This window comes from Achroia grisella, unplaced genomic scaffold (assembly GCF_030625045.1).
Source record: "Achroia grisella isolate CSIRO2021 unplaced genomic scaffold, CSIRO_AGI_Agris_v1 utg18268, whole genome shotgun sequence".
Classification (NCBI taxonomy): Eukaryota; Metazoa; Arthropoda; class Insecta; order Lepidoptera; family Pyralidae; genus Achroia; species Achroia grisella.
Genome location: NW_026712685.1, coordinates 41,986 through 56,739, shown reverse-complemented (window position 1 = coordinate 56,739; position 14,754 = coordinate 41,986). Strand labels below are relative to the sequence as shown.

Below are 14,754 nucleotides of genomic sequence, written 5' to 3'. Positions count from 1 at the left end.
ATGTTTAGATACCTTAGCTATAACATCTTCAATAGAAGGAGTGGATATGCATCTAATAAAGTAAATCTATTTATTGTTTGTGAATAATCTATAACCATACGTTTTTTATGGTGTTCACTACTAGTAACAAGGACTTGTGCTCGCCATGGAGACTGACTAGGTTCAATTATTTTATCTTTTAATAACTTTTGTATCTCTTCATCTATAAATTTTTGATCCATCTCTGACTGTTTCCTAGATCGAATCGCAATAGGTTTCTCGAAAGGTAGTAAATTACTGAATAAGCTAACAGGTTTTATTTTGGCTTCTATAAGAGTACATAGTTGAAGCGAGGGTTTAAAACCACCAAATTGCATTTCTAATGATTTATGTTCACTTAACATATCATGACCGAGAATAACATCAGAACATAATCCTTCCATCACCATAAGATTGACTTCCACCTTTTGTTTTTGTATTTCTATAGTTAATGCACATCTGCTTTTTACATGTGATATAAGGTTTGACTTGGCCATTGTTATCTTTTGGTGATATGGTGTTTCAATTAAATCATAGTGGTTAACCAGTCGTTTGTCAATAAAACTAGCTGTACTGCCTGTATCTATTAGTGCTCTAGCCATAATTTTGTTATTGATAATAATAGGAACAGTCGCTTTACTTAAATCTGCAGCAGATAGTATGCAGGAGAGTGTTTCGATTGACTGATTTTCGTTGGAGGTAGCTGCGTTGCGTTGAGATTTATTTCGACAGACTTTAGCAAAATGACCCCTCTTACCACATGAAAGACACGTTGAACTGGCTGCTGGACAGAATCTTCGTGGATGTCTTTTTTCTCCACAAAAGTAACAAGACTCAAACGTATTTCTATAATTTGGTGTTGCAGCAACGGTGACATCATTGATATGAATATAGTATTGAATTATTAATTAAAACTAGATTTACCCATTATTAGGCTTTAATAAACTAAAAATTGTACACGACTATTTGACAGATAAAATGTAACTAAAATCTTGTTCTTATATTTAATGGCTTCACGACATTCACCCGTGTTAGAAATCTGTTTGATAATCTTGGAACCGATTAGGTGGGCGACGTAGCCTGGTGGAACGACGTGAAGATATATTTGCCTCAGCAGGGGATGGAAGTGCAGGAAATTGATCTGTAAGAGATTGATTAGTAGGAGATTCTTCTGCGGGAGATTGGTCTGTTAGAAATTGGTCAGCAGTAGATTGATCAGTATTAAATTTTTTCTGCGTTCGGGTTCTGTTCTCTTACAGTTCATTTAACAAAGGAGGATTACAGTACCTATTTGAAATTGTAGTTTCTCGACCATTCTGCAAACGCACTTGAGAATAATGTGGGTTTACATTAAGTACCTCTACTTCTTCTACAAACGGATCGTACTTACTCTTCCTCACAAGATTTTTCATGAACACTGTACTTCCTTCCGTTAGCCATGTTGGCATTGATTGGCCATTGGATGACCTTCGTGGATGAGAAAACATTCTCTCGTGGGGTGTGCACCCAGTACTGGTGCATAATAATGAACGAATGCAATGTAATGTCTGAGTAATAACTGACTCCCAAGCACTTATAGGTAGCTTAAGAGACATAAGTGATAGTTGAATAGTTTTCCAAATAATCCCATTATAACGCTCTGTTTGGCCACTTCCTTGAGGATTATAAGGTGATGAATAACTTGTAGCTACTCCTAAGCTACATAAAAATTCCTTTAATTATGATGAGACAAAGGATGTTCCTCGATCAGAATGCACAAAGGTGGGTTCCAAAGATTGCAAATAATTGATTAATTTTCTTTTAACGGTTTCAGCTGTTAAATCTGGACATGGAAAGCAAATGGGAGAGAATATTCGTCTACTACAGTTAGAATATACTTATTTTGAGTTCTACTTGGAAGAGGCCCCTTAAAGTCCATTGAAATTCGCTCAAATGGTGTAGTAGCCTTTATTAAAGTCCCAGAAGATTTTATGAATCTAGTTTAATTTCAGCACATACGGGACATAATGTATTTATGCGTTTGATTTCTTCAACAGAAAAGGGCAAATTTTTAGTTCTTACCCAATGTACCATCCGTGTAATACCCGGGTGACAAAGACTGTTATGTAAATCCATTAATGAATTTCTCGATGTCGAAGCTATGACAGTATTTGCTCGTGACAATGCGTCGGCCACGACATTTTCTTCCCGGTCGATATATGATGTCAAAGTTGTAACTACTTAATTCAAGACGCCAACGCTGTATCTTCTCATTTTTGATCTTTGATGTATGTTGCTGGTTAAACATGAATGATATAGAACGTTGATCTGTAATCAGTTTGAATGTTCGTCCTATTAGTAATTGTCTCCATTTTCTCAAACTTTCTACAATTGCCGAGGCCTCCTTTTCAATAGCAGGGTGACCCCTTTCGGTAGCAGAAAGTGTTCTTGAAAAGAAAGCTACTGGCCGACCTTCTTGAGATAACGTAGCTGCAATAGCGTAATCTGAAGCGTCAGTTTCTACAGTCATTTGTATGCCGCTTTCAATAGCAGCTACTGTAGATTTAGCTATCTCTATTTTAAGATCTTCAAATGCTTTTATAGCGTCCTCCGTAAGCGGAAATGTATTATGATTGACAAATGGTTGTATTTTGTATGAGAATTTAGGAATCCATTTAGCATAGTGCGCAAACATACCTAGTGCTCGTCGCAAAGAAACAGAATCAGTAGGAATTGGTAGTTCTAGGAGAGGGCGTAAACGTTCCGGATCAGGTTTAATCACTCCGTTACATATGTTGTATCCCAGAAGATTTATAGTAGTCTTTGAAAATTCACTTTTTGTCACGTTTAATGTAAGATTATATTTTGTAGAAATTTCTTCAAATTTTTTAAGTTTTTCATCGTGATCAGTCTGATTTATCCCACAAATCGTGATATCATCGAGATAAGCATAAACTCCTTCTAATTGCTCTGATTTTATGATATTATTAATTGCACGTTGAAATGCGGCCACTCCATTGGTGACACCAAACGGAATTCGTCGAAACTGATATAAATTTCCTCCTGCTTCGAAGGCAGTATATGATTTTTCGCTTTCCAATATAGGTACTTGATGATACGCGCTTTTAAGGTCTATTTTACTGAATATTTTATGTTTAGATACCTTAGCTATAACATCTTCAATAGAAGGGAGTGGATATGCATCTAATAAAGTAAATCTATTTATTGTTTGTGAATAATCTATAACCATACGTTTTTTATGGTGTTCACTACTAGTAACAAGGACTTGTGCTCGCCATGGAGACTGACTAGGTTCAATTATTTTATCTTTTAATAACTTTTGTATCTCTTCATCTATAAATTTTTGATCCATCTCTGACTGTTTCCTAGATCGAATCGCAATAGGTTTCTCGAAAGGTAGTAAATTACTGAATAAGCTAACAGGTTTTATTTTGGCTTCTATAAGAGTACATAGTTGAAGCGAGGGTTTAAAACCACCAAATTGCATTTCTAATGATTTATGTTCACTTAACATATCATGACCGAGAATAACATCAGAACATAATCCTTCCATCACCATAAGATTGACTTCCACCTTTTGTTTTTGTATTTCTATAGTTAATGCACATCTGCTTTTTACATGTGATATAAGGTTTGACTTGGCCATTGTTATCTTTTGGTGATATGGTGTTTCAATTAAATCATAGTGGTTAACCAGTCGTTTGTCAATAAAACTAGCTGTACTGCCTGTATCTATTAGTGCTCTAGCCATAATTTTGTTATTGATAATAATAGGAACAGTCGCTTTACATAAATCTGCAGCAGATAGTATGCAGGAGAGTGTTTCGATTGACTGATTTTCGTTGGAGGTAGCTGCGTTGCGTTGAGATTTATTTCGACAGACTTTAGCAAAATGACCCCTCTTACCACATGAAAGACACGTTGAACTGGCTGCTGGACAGAATCTTCGTGGATGTCTTTTTCCTCCACAAAAGTAACAAGACTCAAACGTATTTCTATAATTTGGTGTTGCAGCAACGGTGACATCAGTATTCTTATTGTCAGCAGACATAGAATCCTTTAAAACTGGAATATTAGAACAGTTATTTGTATTATTTATTACAGGATTAGTGTCACGTAGATAATTCTGATTATGAATTTCTGCTAACTCCAGTGATTGAGCTTGCTGGAAGGCCGCATCTAGGGTTAAAGTACTATTTTCTAACAGTCTTTGACGTATTACAGGTGACACCAGTCCGCCTATGAAAGCGTCTCTTATGTATTCACTTTCATTCTGTTCTGCTGTAACTTTATGGAAGTTACATTCTTTCGACAATAGTTTAAGAGCTTGTATATATTGATGAACTGACTCACCGGATTGCTGATATCGCTTCATAAGACGATGTCTTGAATAGATTTCGTTTACAGGTTTTGTAAATAATTGATTTAATTTAAGAATCGCTGTAGTGTAGTTGTTACATTCTTTGATATGTGCATAAAGACATTCACCTAATGTCGTGAAGCCATTAAATATAAGAAGAAGATTTTAGTTACATTTTATCTGTCAAATAGTCGTGTACAATTTTTAGTTTATTAAAGCCTAATAATGGGTAAATCTAGTTTTAATTAATAATTCAATACTATATTCATATCAATTTAATAAACTAAAAATTACTTATAATCTATAATGGATAAGTATCTAAGACCCGAAAGATTCGATGCAGATCCGTCAGCAAATATTGATCAATCTCCGCTATGGATACATTGGAAACAAACTTTTGAGAATTTTATTAGTGCTATAAATACTAAGGATAATCCTATTACTCCAGAGCAGCAATACCAAGTACTCGTCAATTACTTATCGCCGATTCTTTATGCACATATCAAAGAATGTAACAACTACACTACAGCGATTCTTAAATTAAATCAATTATTTACAAAACCTGTAAACGAAATCTATTCAAGACATCGTCTTATGAAGCGATATCAGCAATCCGGTGAGTCAGTTCATCAATATATACAAGCTCTTAAACTATTGTCGAAAGAATGTAACTTCCATAAAGTTACAGCAGAACAGAATGAAAGTGAATACATAAGAGACGCTTTCATAGGCGGACTGGTGTCACCTGTAATACGTCAAAGACTGTTAGAAAATAGTACTTTAACCCTAGATGCGGCCTTCCAGCAAGCTCAATCACTGGAGTTAGCAGAAATTCATAATCAGAATTATCTACGTGACACTAATCCTGTAATAAATAATACAAATAACTGTTCTAATATTCCAGTTTTAAAGGATTCTATGTCTGCTGACAATAAGAATACTGATGTCACCGTTGCTGCAACACCAAATTATAGAAATACTTTTGAGTCTTGTTACTTTTGTGGAAAAAAGACATCCACGAAGATTCTGTCCAGCAGCCAGTTCAACGTGTCTTTCATGTGGTAAGAGGGGTCATTTTGCTAAAGTCTGTCGAAATAAATCTCAACGCAACGCAGCTACCTCCAACGAAAATCAGTCAATCGAAACACTCTCCTGCATACTATCTGCTGCAGATTTAAGTAAAGCGACTGTTCCTATTATTATCAATAACAAAATTATGGCTAGAGCACTAATAGATACAGGCAGTACAGCTAGTTTTATTGACAAACGACTGGTTAACCACTATGATTTAATTGAAACACCATATCACCAAAAGATAACAATGGCCAAGTCAAACCTTATATCACATATAAAAAGCAGATGTGCATTAACTATAGAAATACAAAACAAAAGGTGGAAGTCAATCTTATGGTGATGGAAGGATTATGTTCTGATGTTATTCTCGGTCATGATATGTTAAGTGAACATAAATCATTAGAAGGCAATTTGGTGGTTTTAAACCCTCGCTTCAACTATGTACTCTTATAGAAGCCAAAATAAAACCTGTTAGCTTATTCAGTAATTTACTACCTTTCGAGAAACCTATTGCGATTCGATCTAGGAAACAGTCAGAGATGGATCAAAAATTTATAGATGAAGAGATACAAAAGTTATTAAAAGATAAAATAATTGAACCTAGTCAGTCTCCATGGCGAGCACAAGTCCTTGTTACTAGTAGTGAACACCATAAAAAACGTATGGTTATAGATTATTCACAAACAATAAATAGATTTACTTTATTAGATGCATATCCACTCCCTTCTATTGAAGATGTTATAGCTAAGGTATCTAAACATAAAATATTCAGTAAAATAGACCTTAAAAGCGCGTATCATCAAGTACCTATATTGGAAAGCGAAAAATCATATACTGCCTTCGAAGCAGGAGGAAATTTATATCAGTTTCGACGAATTCCGTTTGGTGTCACCAATGGAGTGGCCATTTCAACGTGCAATTAATAATATCATAAAATCAGAGCAATTAGAAGGAGTTTATGCTTATCTCGATGATATCACGATTTGTGGGATAAATCAGACTGATCACGATGAAAAACTTAAAAAATTTGAAGAAATTTCTACAAAATATAATCTTACATTAAACGTGACAAAAAGTGAATTTTCAAAGACTACTATAAATCTTCTGGGATACAACATATGTAACGGAGTGATTAAACCTGATCCGGAACGTTTACGCCCTCTCCTAGAACTACCAATTCCTACTGATTCTGTTTCTTTGCGACGAGCACTAGGTATGTTTGCGCACTATGCTAAATGGATTCCTAAATTCTCATACAAAATACAACCATTTGTCAATCATAATACATTTCCGCTTACGGAGGACGCTATAAAAGCATTTGAAGATCTTAAAATAGAGATAGCTAAATCTACAGTAGCTGCTATTGAAAGCGGCATACAAATGACTGTAGAAACTGACGCTTCAGATTACGCTATTGCAGCTACGTTATCTCAAGAAGGTCGGCCAGTAGCTTTCTTTTCAAGAACACTTTCTGCTACCGAAAGGGGTCACCCTGCTATTGAAAAGGAGGCCTCGGCAATTGTAGAAAGTTTGAGAAAATGGAGACAATTACTAATAGGACGAACATTCAAACTGATTACAGATCAACGTTCTATATCATTCATGTTTAACCAGCAACATACATCAAAGATCAAAAATGAGAAGATACAGCGTTGGCGTCTTGAATTAAGTAGTTACAACTTTGACATGTCGAAACAAACTTTTGAGAATTTTTATTAGTGCTATAAATACTAAGGATAATCCTATTACTCCAGAGCAGCAATACCAAGTACTCGTCAATTACTTATCGCCGATTCTTTATGCACATATCAAAGAATGTAACAACTACACTACAGCGATTCTTAAATTAAATCAATTATTTACAAAACCTGTAAACGAAATCTATTCAAGACATCGTCTTATGAAGCGATATCAGCAATCCGGTGAGTCAGTTCATCAATATATACAAGCTCTTAAACTATTGTCGAAAGAATGTAACTTCCATAAAGTTACAGCAGAACAGAATGAAAGTGAATACATAAGAGACGCTTTCATAGGCGGACTGGTGTCACCTGTAATACGTCAAAGACTGTTAGAAAATAGTACTTTAACCCTAGATGCGGCCTTCCAGCAAGCTCAATCACTGGAGTTAAAAGAAATTCATAATCAGAATTATCTACGTGACACTAATCCTGTAATAAATAATACAAATAACTGTTCTAATATTCCAGTTTTAAAGGATTCTATGTCTGCTGACAATAAGAATACTGATGTCACCGTTGCTGCAACACCAAATTATAGAAATACGTTTGAGTCTTGTTACTTTTGTGGAGAAAAAAGACATCCACGAAGATTCTGTCCAGCAGCCAGTTCAACGTGTCTTTCATGTGGTAAGAGGGGTCATTTTGCTAAAGTCTGTCGAAATAAATCTCAACGCAACGCAGCTACTTCCAACGAAAATCAGTCAATCGAAACACTCTCCTGCATACTATCTGCTGCAGATTTAAGTAAAGCGACTGTTCCTATTATTATCAATAACAAAATTATGGCTAGAGCACTAATAGATACAGGCAGTACAGCTAGTTTTATTGACAAACGACTGGTTAACCACTATGATTTAATTGAAACACCATATCACCAAAAGATAACAATGGCCAAGTCAAACCTTATATCACATGTAAAAAGCAGATGTGCATTAACTATAGAAATACAAAAACAAAAGGTGGAAGTCAATCTTATGGTGATGGAAGGATTATGTTCTGATGTTATTCTCGGTCATGATATGTTAAGTGAACATAAATCATTAGAAATGCAATTTGGTGGTTTTAAACCCTCGCTTCAACTATGTACTCTTATAGAAGCCAAATAAAACCTGTTAGCTTATTCAGTAATTTACTACCTTTCGAGAAACCTATTGCGATTCGATCTAGGAAACAGTCAGAGATGGATCAAAAATTTATAGATGAAGAGATACAAAAGTTATTAAAAGATAAAATAATTGAACCTAGTCAGTCTCCATGGCGAGCACAAGTCCTTGTTACTAGTAGTGAACACCATAAAAAACGTATGGTTATAGATTATTCACAAACAATAAATAGATTTACTTTATTAGATGCATATCCACTCCCTTCTATTGAAGATGTTATAGCTAAGGTATCTAAACATAAAATATTCAGTAAAATAGACCTTAAAAGCGCGTATCATCAAGTACCTATATTGGAAAGCGAAAAATCATATACTGCCTTCGAAGCAGGAGGAAATTTATATCAGTTTCGACGAATTCCGTTTGGTGTCACCAATGGAGTGGCCGCATTTCAACGTGCAATTAATAATATCATAAAATCAGAGCAATTAGAAGGAGTTTATGCTTATCTCGATGATAGCTAAGGTATCTAAACATAAAATATTCAGTAAAATAGACCTTAAAAGCGCGTATCATCAAGTACCTATATTGGAAAGCGAAAAATCATATACTGCCTTCGAAGCAGGAGGAAATTTATATCAGTTTCGACGAATTCCGTTTGGTGTCACCAATGGAGTGGCCGCATTTCAACGTGCAATTAATAATATCATAAAATCAGAGCAATTAGAAGGAGTTTATGCTTATCTCGATGATATCACGATTTGTGGGATAAATCAGACTGATCACGATGAAAAACTTAAAAAATTTGAAGAAATTTCTACAAAATATAATCTTACATTAAACGTGACAAAAAGTGAATTTTCAAAGACTACTATAAATCTTCTGGGATACAACATATGTAACGGAGTGATTAAACCTGATCCGGAACGTTTACGCCCTCTCCTAGAACTACCAATTCCTACTGATTCTGTTTCTTTGCGACGAGCACTAGGTATGTTTGCGCACTATGCTAAATGGATTCCTAAATTCTCATACAAAATACAACCATTTGTCAATCATAATACATTTCCGCTTACGGAGGACGCTATAAAAGCATTTGAAGATCTTAAAATAGAGATAGCTAAATCTACAGTAGCTGCTATTGAAAGCGGCATACAAATGACTGTAGAAACTGACGCTTCAGATTACGCTATTGCAGCTACGTTATCTCAAGAAGGTCGGCCAGTAGCTTTCTTTTCAAGAACACTTTCTGCTACCGAAAGGGGTCACCCTGCTATTGAAAAGGAGGCCTCGGCAATTGTAGAAAGTTTGAGAAATTGGAGACAATTACTAATAGGACGAACATTCAAACTGATTACAGATCAACGTTCTATATCATTCATGTTTAACCAGCAACATACATCAAAGATCAAAAATGAGAAGATACAGCGTTGGCGTCTTGAATTAAGTAGTTACAACTTTGACATCATATATCGACCGGGAAGAGAAAATGTCGTGGCCGACGCATTGTCACGAGCAAATACTGTCATAGCTTCGACATCGAGAAATTCATTAATGGATTTACATAACAGTCTTTGTCACCCGGGTATTACACGGATGGTACATTGGGTAAGAACTAAAAATTTGCCCTTTTCTGTTGAAGAAATCAAACGCATAAATACATTATGTCCCGTATGTGCTGAAATTAAACCTAGATTCATAAAATCTTCTGGGACTTTAATAAAGGCTACTACACCATTTGAGCGAATTTCAATGGACTTTAAGGGGCCTCTTCCAAGTAGAACTCAAAATAAGTATATTCTAACTGTAGTAGACGAATATTCTCGTTTCCCATTTGCCTTTCCATGTCCAGATTTAACAGCTGAAACCGTTAAAAGAAAATTAACTCAATTATTTGCAATCTTTGGAGTACCCACCTTTGTGCATTCTGATCGAGGAACATCCTTTGTCTCATCAGAATTAAAGGAATTTTATGTAGCTTAGGAGTAGCTACAAGTTATTCATCACCTTATAATCCTCAAGGAAATGGCCAAACAGAGCGTTATAATGGGATTATTTGGAAAACTATTCAACTATCACTTATGTCTCTTAAGCTACCTATAAGTGCTTGGGAGTCAGTTATTACTCAGACATTACATTGCATTCGTTCATTATTATGCACCAGTACTGGGTGCACACCCCACGAGAGAATGTTTTCTCATCCACGAAGGTCATCCAATGGCCAATCAATGCCAACATGGCTAACGGAAGGAAGTACAGTGTTCATGAAAAATCTTGTGAGGAAGAGTAAGTACGATCCGTTTGTAGAAGAAGTAGAGGTACTTAATGTAAACCCACATTATTCTCAAGTGCGTTTGCAGAATGGTCGAGAAACTACAATTTCAAATAGGTACTTGGCTCCAGCTAATCCTCCTTTGTTAAATGAACCTGTAAGAGAACAGAACCCGAACGCAGAAACTGAATCATTTAATACTGATCAATCTACTGCTATATGAATTATAATATAGACATTGATATGAATATAGTATTGAATTATTAATTAAAACTAGATTTACCCATTATTAGGCTTTAATAAACTAAAAATTGTACACGACTATTTGACAGATAAAATGTAACTAAAATCTTCTTCTTATATTTAATGGCTTCACGACATTCACCCGTGCCTTAGAAATCTGTTTGATAATCTTGGAACCGATTAGGTGGGCGACGTAGCCTGGTGGAACGACGTGAAGATATATTTGCCTCAGCAGGGGATGGAAGTGCAGGAAATTGATCTGTAAGAGATTGATTAGTAGGAGATTCTTCTGCGGGAGATTGGTCTGTTAGAAATTGGTCAGCAGTAGATTGATCAGTATTAAATGATTCAGTTTCTGCGTTCGGGTTCTGTTCTCTTACAGGTTCATTTAACAAAGGAGGATTAGCTGGAGCCAAGTACCTATTTGAAATTGTAGTTTCTCGACCATTCTGCAAACGCACTTGAGAATAATGTGGGTTTACATTAAGTACCTCTACTTCTTCTACAAACGGATCGTACTTACTCTTCCTCACAAGATTTTTCATGAACACTGTACTTCCTTCCGTTAGCCATGTTGGCATTGATTGGCCATTGGATGACCTTCGTGGATGAGAAAACATTCTCTCGTGGGGTGTGCACCCAGTACTGGTGCATAATAATGAACGAATGCAATGTAATGTCTGAGTAATAACTGACTCCCAAGCACTTATAGGTAGCTTAAGAGACATAAGTGATAGTTGAATAGTTTTCCAAATAATCCCATTATAACGCTCTGTTTGGCCATTTCCTTGAGGATTATAAGGTGATGAATAACTTGTAGCTACTCCTAAGCTACATAAAAATTCCTTTAATTCTGATGAGACAAAGGATGTTCCTCGATCAGAATGCACAAAGGTGGGTACTCCAAAGATTGCAAATAATTGAGTTAATTTTCTTTTAACGGTTTCAGCTGTTAAATCTGGACATGGAAAGGCAAATGGGAAACGAGAATATTCGTCTACTACAGTTAGAATATACTTATTTTGAGTTCTACTTGGAAGAGGCCCCTTAAAGTCCATTGAAATTCGCTCAAATGGTGTAGTAGCCTTTATTAAAGTCCCAGAAGATTTTATGAATCTAGGTTTAATTTCAGCACATACGGGACATAATGTATTTATGCGTTTGATTTCTTCAACAGAAAAGGGCAAATTTTTAGTTCTTACCCAATGTACCATCCGTGTAATACCCGGGTGACAAAGACTGTTATGTAAATCCATTAATGAATTTCTCGATGTCGAAGCTATGACAGTATTTGCTCGTGACAATGCGTCGGCCACGACATTTTCTCTTCCCGGTCGATATATGATGTCAAAGTTGTAACTACTTAATTCAAGACGCCAACGCTGTATCTTCTCATTTTTGATCTTTGATGTATGTTGCTGGTTAAACATGAATGATATAGAACGTTGATCTGTAATCAGTTTGAATGTTCGTCCTATTAGTAATTGTCTCCATTTTCTCAAACTTTCTACAATTGCCGAGGCCTCCTTTTCAATAGCAGGGTGACCCCTTTCGGTAGCAGAAAGTGTTCTTGAAAAGAAAGCTACTGGCCGACCTTCTTGAGATAACGTAGCTGCAATAGCGTAATCTGAAGCGTCAGTTTCTACAGTCATTTGTATGCCGCTTTCAATAGCAGCTACTGTAGATTTAGCTATCTCTATTTTAAGATCTTCAAATGCTTTTATAGCGTCCTCCGTAAGCGGAAATGTATTATGATTGACAAATGGTTGTATTTTGTATGAGAATTTAGGAATCCATTTAGCATAGTGCGCAAACATACCTAGTGCTCGTCGCAAAGAAACAGAATCAGTAGGAATTGGTAGTTCTAGGAGAGGGCGTAAACGTTCCGGATCAGGTTTAATCACTCCGTTACATATGTTGTATCCCAGAAGATTTATAGTAGTCTTTGAAAATTCACTTTTTGTCACGTTTAATGTAAGATTATATTTTGTAGAAATTTCTTCAAATTTTTTAAGTTTTTCATCGTGATCAGTCTGATTTATCCCACAAATCGTGATATCATCGAGATAAGCATAAACTCCTTCTAATTGCTCTGATTTTATGATATTATTAATTGCACGTTGAAATGCGGCCACTCCATTGGTGACACCAAACGGAATTCGTCGAAACTGATATAAATTTCCTCCTGCTTCGAAGGCAGTATATGATTTTTCGCTTTCCAATATAGGTACTTGATGATACGCGCTTTTAAGGTCTATTTTACTGAATATTTTATGTTTAGATACCTTAGCTATAACATCTTCAATAGAAGGGAGTGGATATGCATCTAATAAAGTAAATCTATTTATTGTTTGTGAATAATCTATAACCATACGTTTTTTATGGTGTTCACTACTAGTAACAAGGACTTGTGCTCGCCATGGAGACTGACTAGGTTCAATTATTTTATCTTTTAATAACTTTTGTATCTCTTCATCTATAAATTTTTGATCCATCTCTGACTGTTTCCTAGATCGAATCGCAATAGGTTTCTCGAAAGGTAGTAAATTACTGAATAAGCTAACAGGTTTTATTTTGGCTTCTATAAGAGTACATAGTTGAAGCGAGGGTTTAAAACCACCAAATTGCATTTCTAATGATTTATGTTCACTTAACATATCATGACCGAGAATAACATCAGAACATAATCCTTCCATCACCATAAGATTGACTTCCACCTTTTGTTTTTGTATTTCTATAGTTAATGCACATCTGCTTTTTACATGTGATATAAGGTTTGACTTGGCCATTGTTATCTTTTGGTGATATGGTGTTTCAATTAAATCATAGTGGTTAACCAGTCGTTTGTCAATAAAACTAGCTGTACTGCCTGTATCTATTAGTGCTCTAGCCATAATTTTGTTATTGATAATAATAGGAACAGTCGCTTTACTTAAATCTGCAGCAGATAGTATGCAGGAGAGTGTTTCGATTGACTGATTTTCGTTGGAGGTAGCTGCGTTGCGTTGAGATTTATTTCGACAGACTTTAGCAAAATGACCCCTCTTACCACATGAAAGACACGTTGAACTGGCTGCTGGACAGAATCTTCGTGGATGTCTTTTTTCTCCACAAAAGTAACAAGACTCAAACGTATTTCTATAATTTGGTGTTGCAGCAACGGTGACATCAGTATTCTTATTGTCAGCAGACATAGAATCCTTTAAAACTGGAATATTAGAACAGTTATTTGTATTATTTATTACAGGATTAGTGTCACGTAGATAATTCTGATTATGAATTTCTGCTAACTCCAGTGATTGAGCTTGCTGGAAGGCCGCATCTAGGGTTAAAGTACTATTTTCTAACAGTCTTTGACGTATTACAGGTGACACCAGTCCGCCTATGAAAGCGTCTCTTATGTATTCACTTTCATTCTGTTCTGCTGTAACTTTATGGAAGTTACATTCTTTCGACAATAGTTTAAGAGCTTGTATATATTGATGAACTGACTCACCGGATTGCTGATATCGCTTCATAAGACGATGTCTTGAATAGATTTCGTTTACAGGTTTTGTAAATAATTGATTTAATTTAAGAATCGCTGTAGTGTAGTTGTTACATTCTTTGATATGTGCATAAAGAATCGGCGATAAGTAATTGACGAGTACTTGGTATTGCTGCTCTGGAGTAATAGGATTATCCTTAGTATTTATAGCACTAATAAAATTCTCAAAAGTTTGTTTCCAATGTATCCATAGCGGAGATTGATCAATATTTGCTGACGGATCTGCATCGAATCTTTCGGGTCTTAGATACTTATCCATTATAGATTATAAGTAATTTTTAGTTTATTAAATTGATATGAATATAGTATTGAATTATTAATTAAAACTAGATTTACCCATTATTAGGCTTTAATAAACTAAAAATTGTACACGACTATTTGACAGATAAAATGTAACT

The 14,754-nt window shown here is 35.4% G+C and overlaps 3 protein-coding genes and 1 pseudogene across 3 annotated transcripts; 2 read left to right on the top strand and 2 right to left on the bottom strand.

The window, feature by feature from the left end:
• The first annotated feature begins 7,352 nt into the window (after positions 1 to 7,352).
• On the top strand, positions 7,353 to 8,300 carry LOC131841535 (uncharacterized). The gene has a single exon (XM_059189849.1). The coding sequence runs from the start codon at positions 7,353 to 7,355 to the stop codon at positions 8,298 to 8,300; it is 948 nt and encodes a 315-aa protein (XP_059045832.1).
• A 532-nt stretch (positions 8,301 to 8,832) lies between these two features.
• Positions 8,833 to 10,789, top strand: LOC131841534 (uncharacterized; annotated as a pseudogene).
• A 169-nt stretch (positions 10,790 to 10,958) lies between these two features.
• Positions 10,959 to 13,393, bottom strand: LOC131841533 (uncharacterized). The gene has a single exon (XM_059189848.1). The coding sequence runs from the start codon at positions 13,302 to 13,304 to the stop codon at positions 10,959 to 10,961; it is 2,346 nt and encodes a 781-aa protein (XP_059045831.1). The 5' UTR covers positions 13,305 to 13,393.
• Positions 13,394 to 13,412: 19 nt separating this feature from the next.
• LOC131841531 (uncharacterized) lies at positions 13,413 to 14,746 on the bottom strand (the record flags this gene model as incomplete). The annotated part of the gene is made up of 1 exon (XM_059189847.1): positions 13,413 to 14,746. A coding segment is annotated over exon 1 (1,203 nt), but the record flags the coding sequence as incomplete, so codon positions are not given.
• Positions 14,747 to 14,754: the final 8 nt, after the last annotated feature.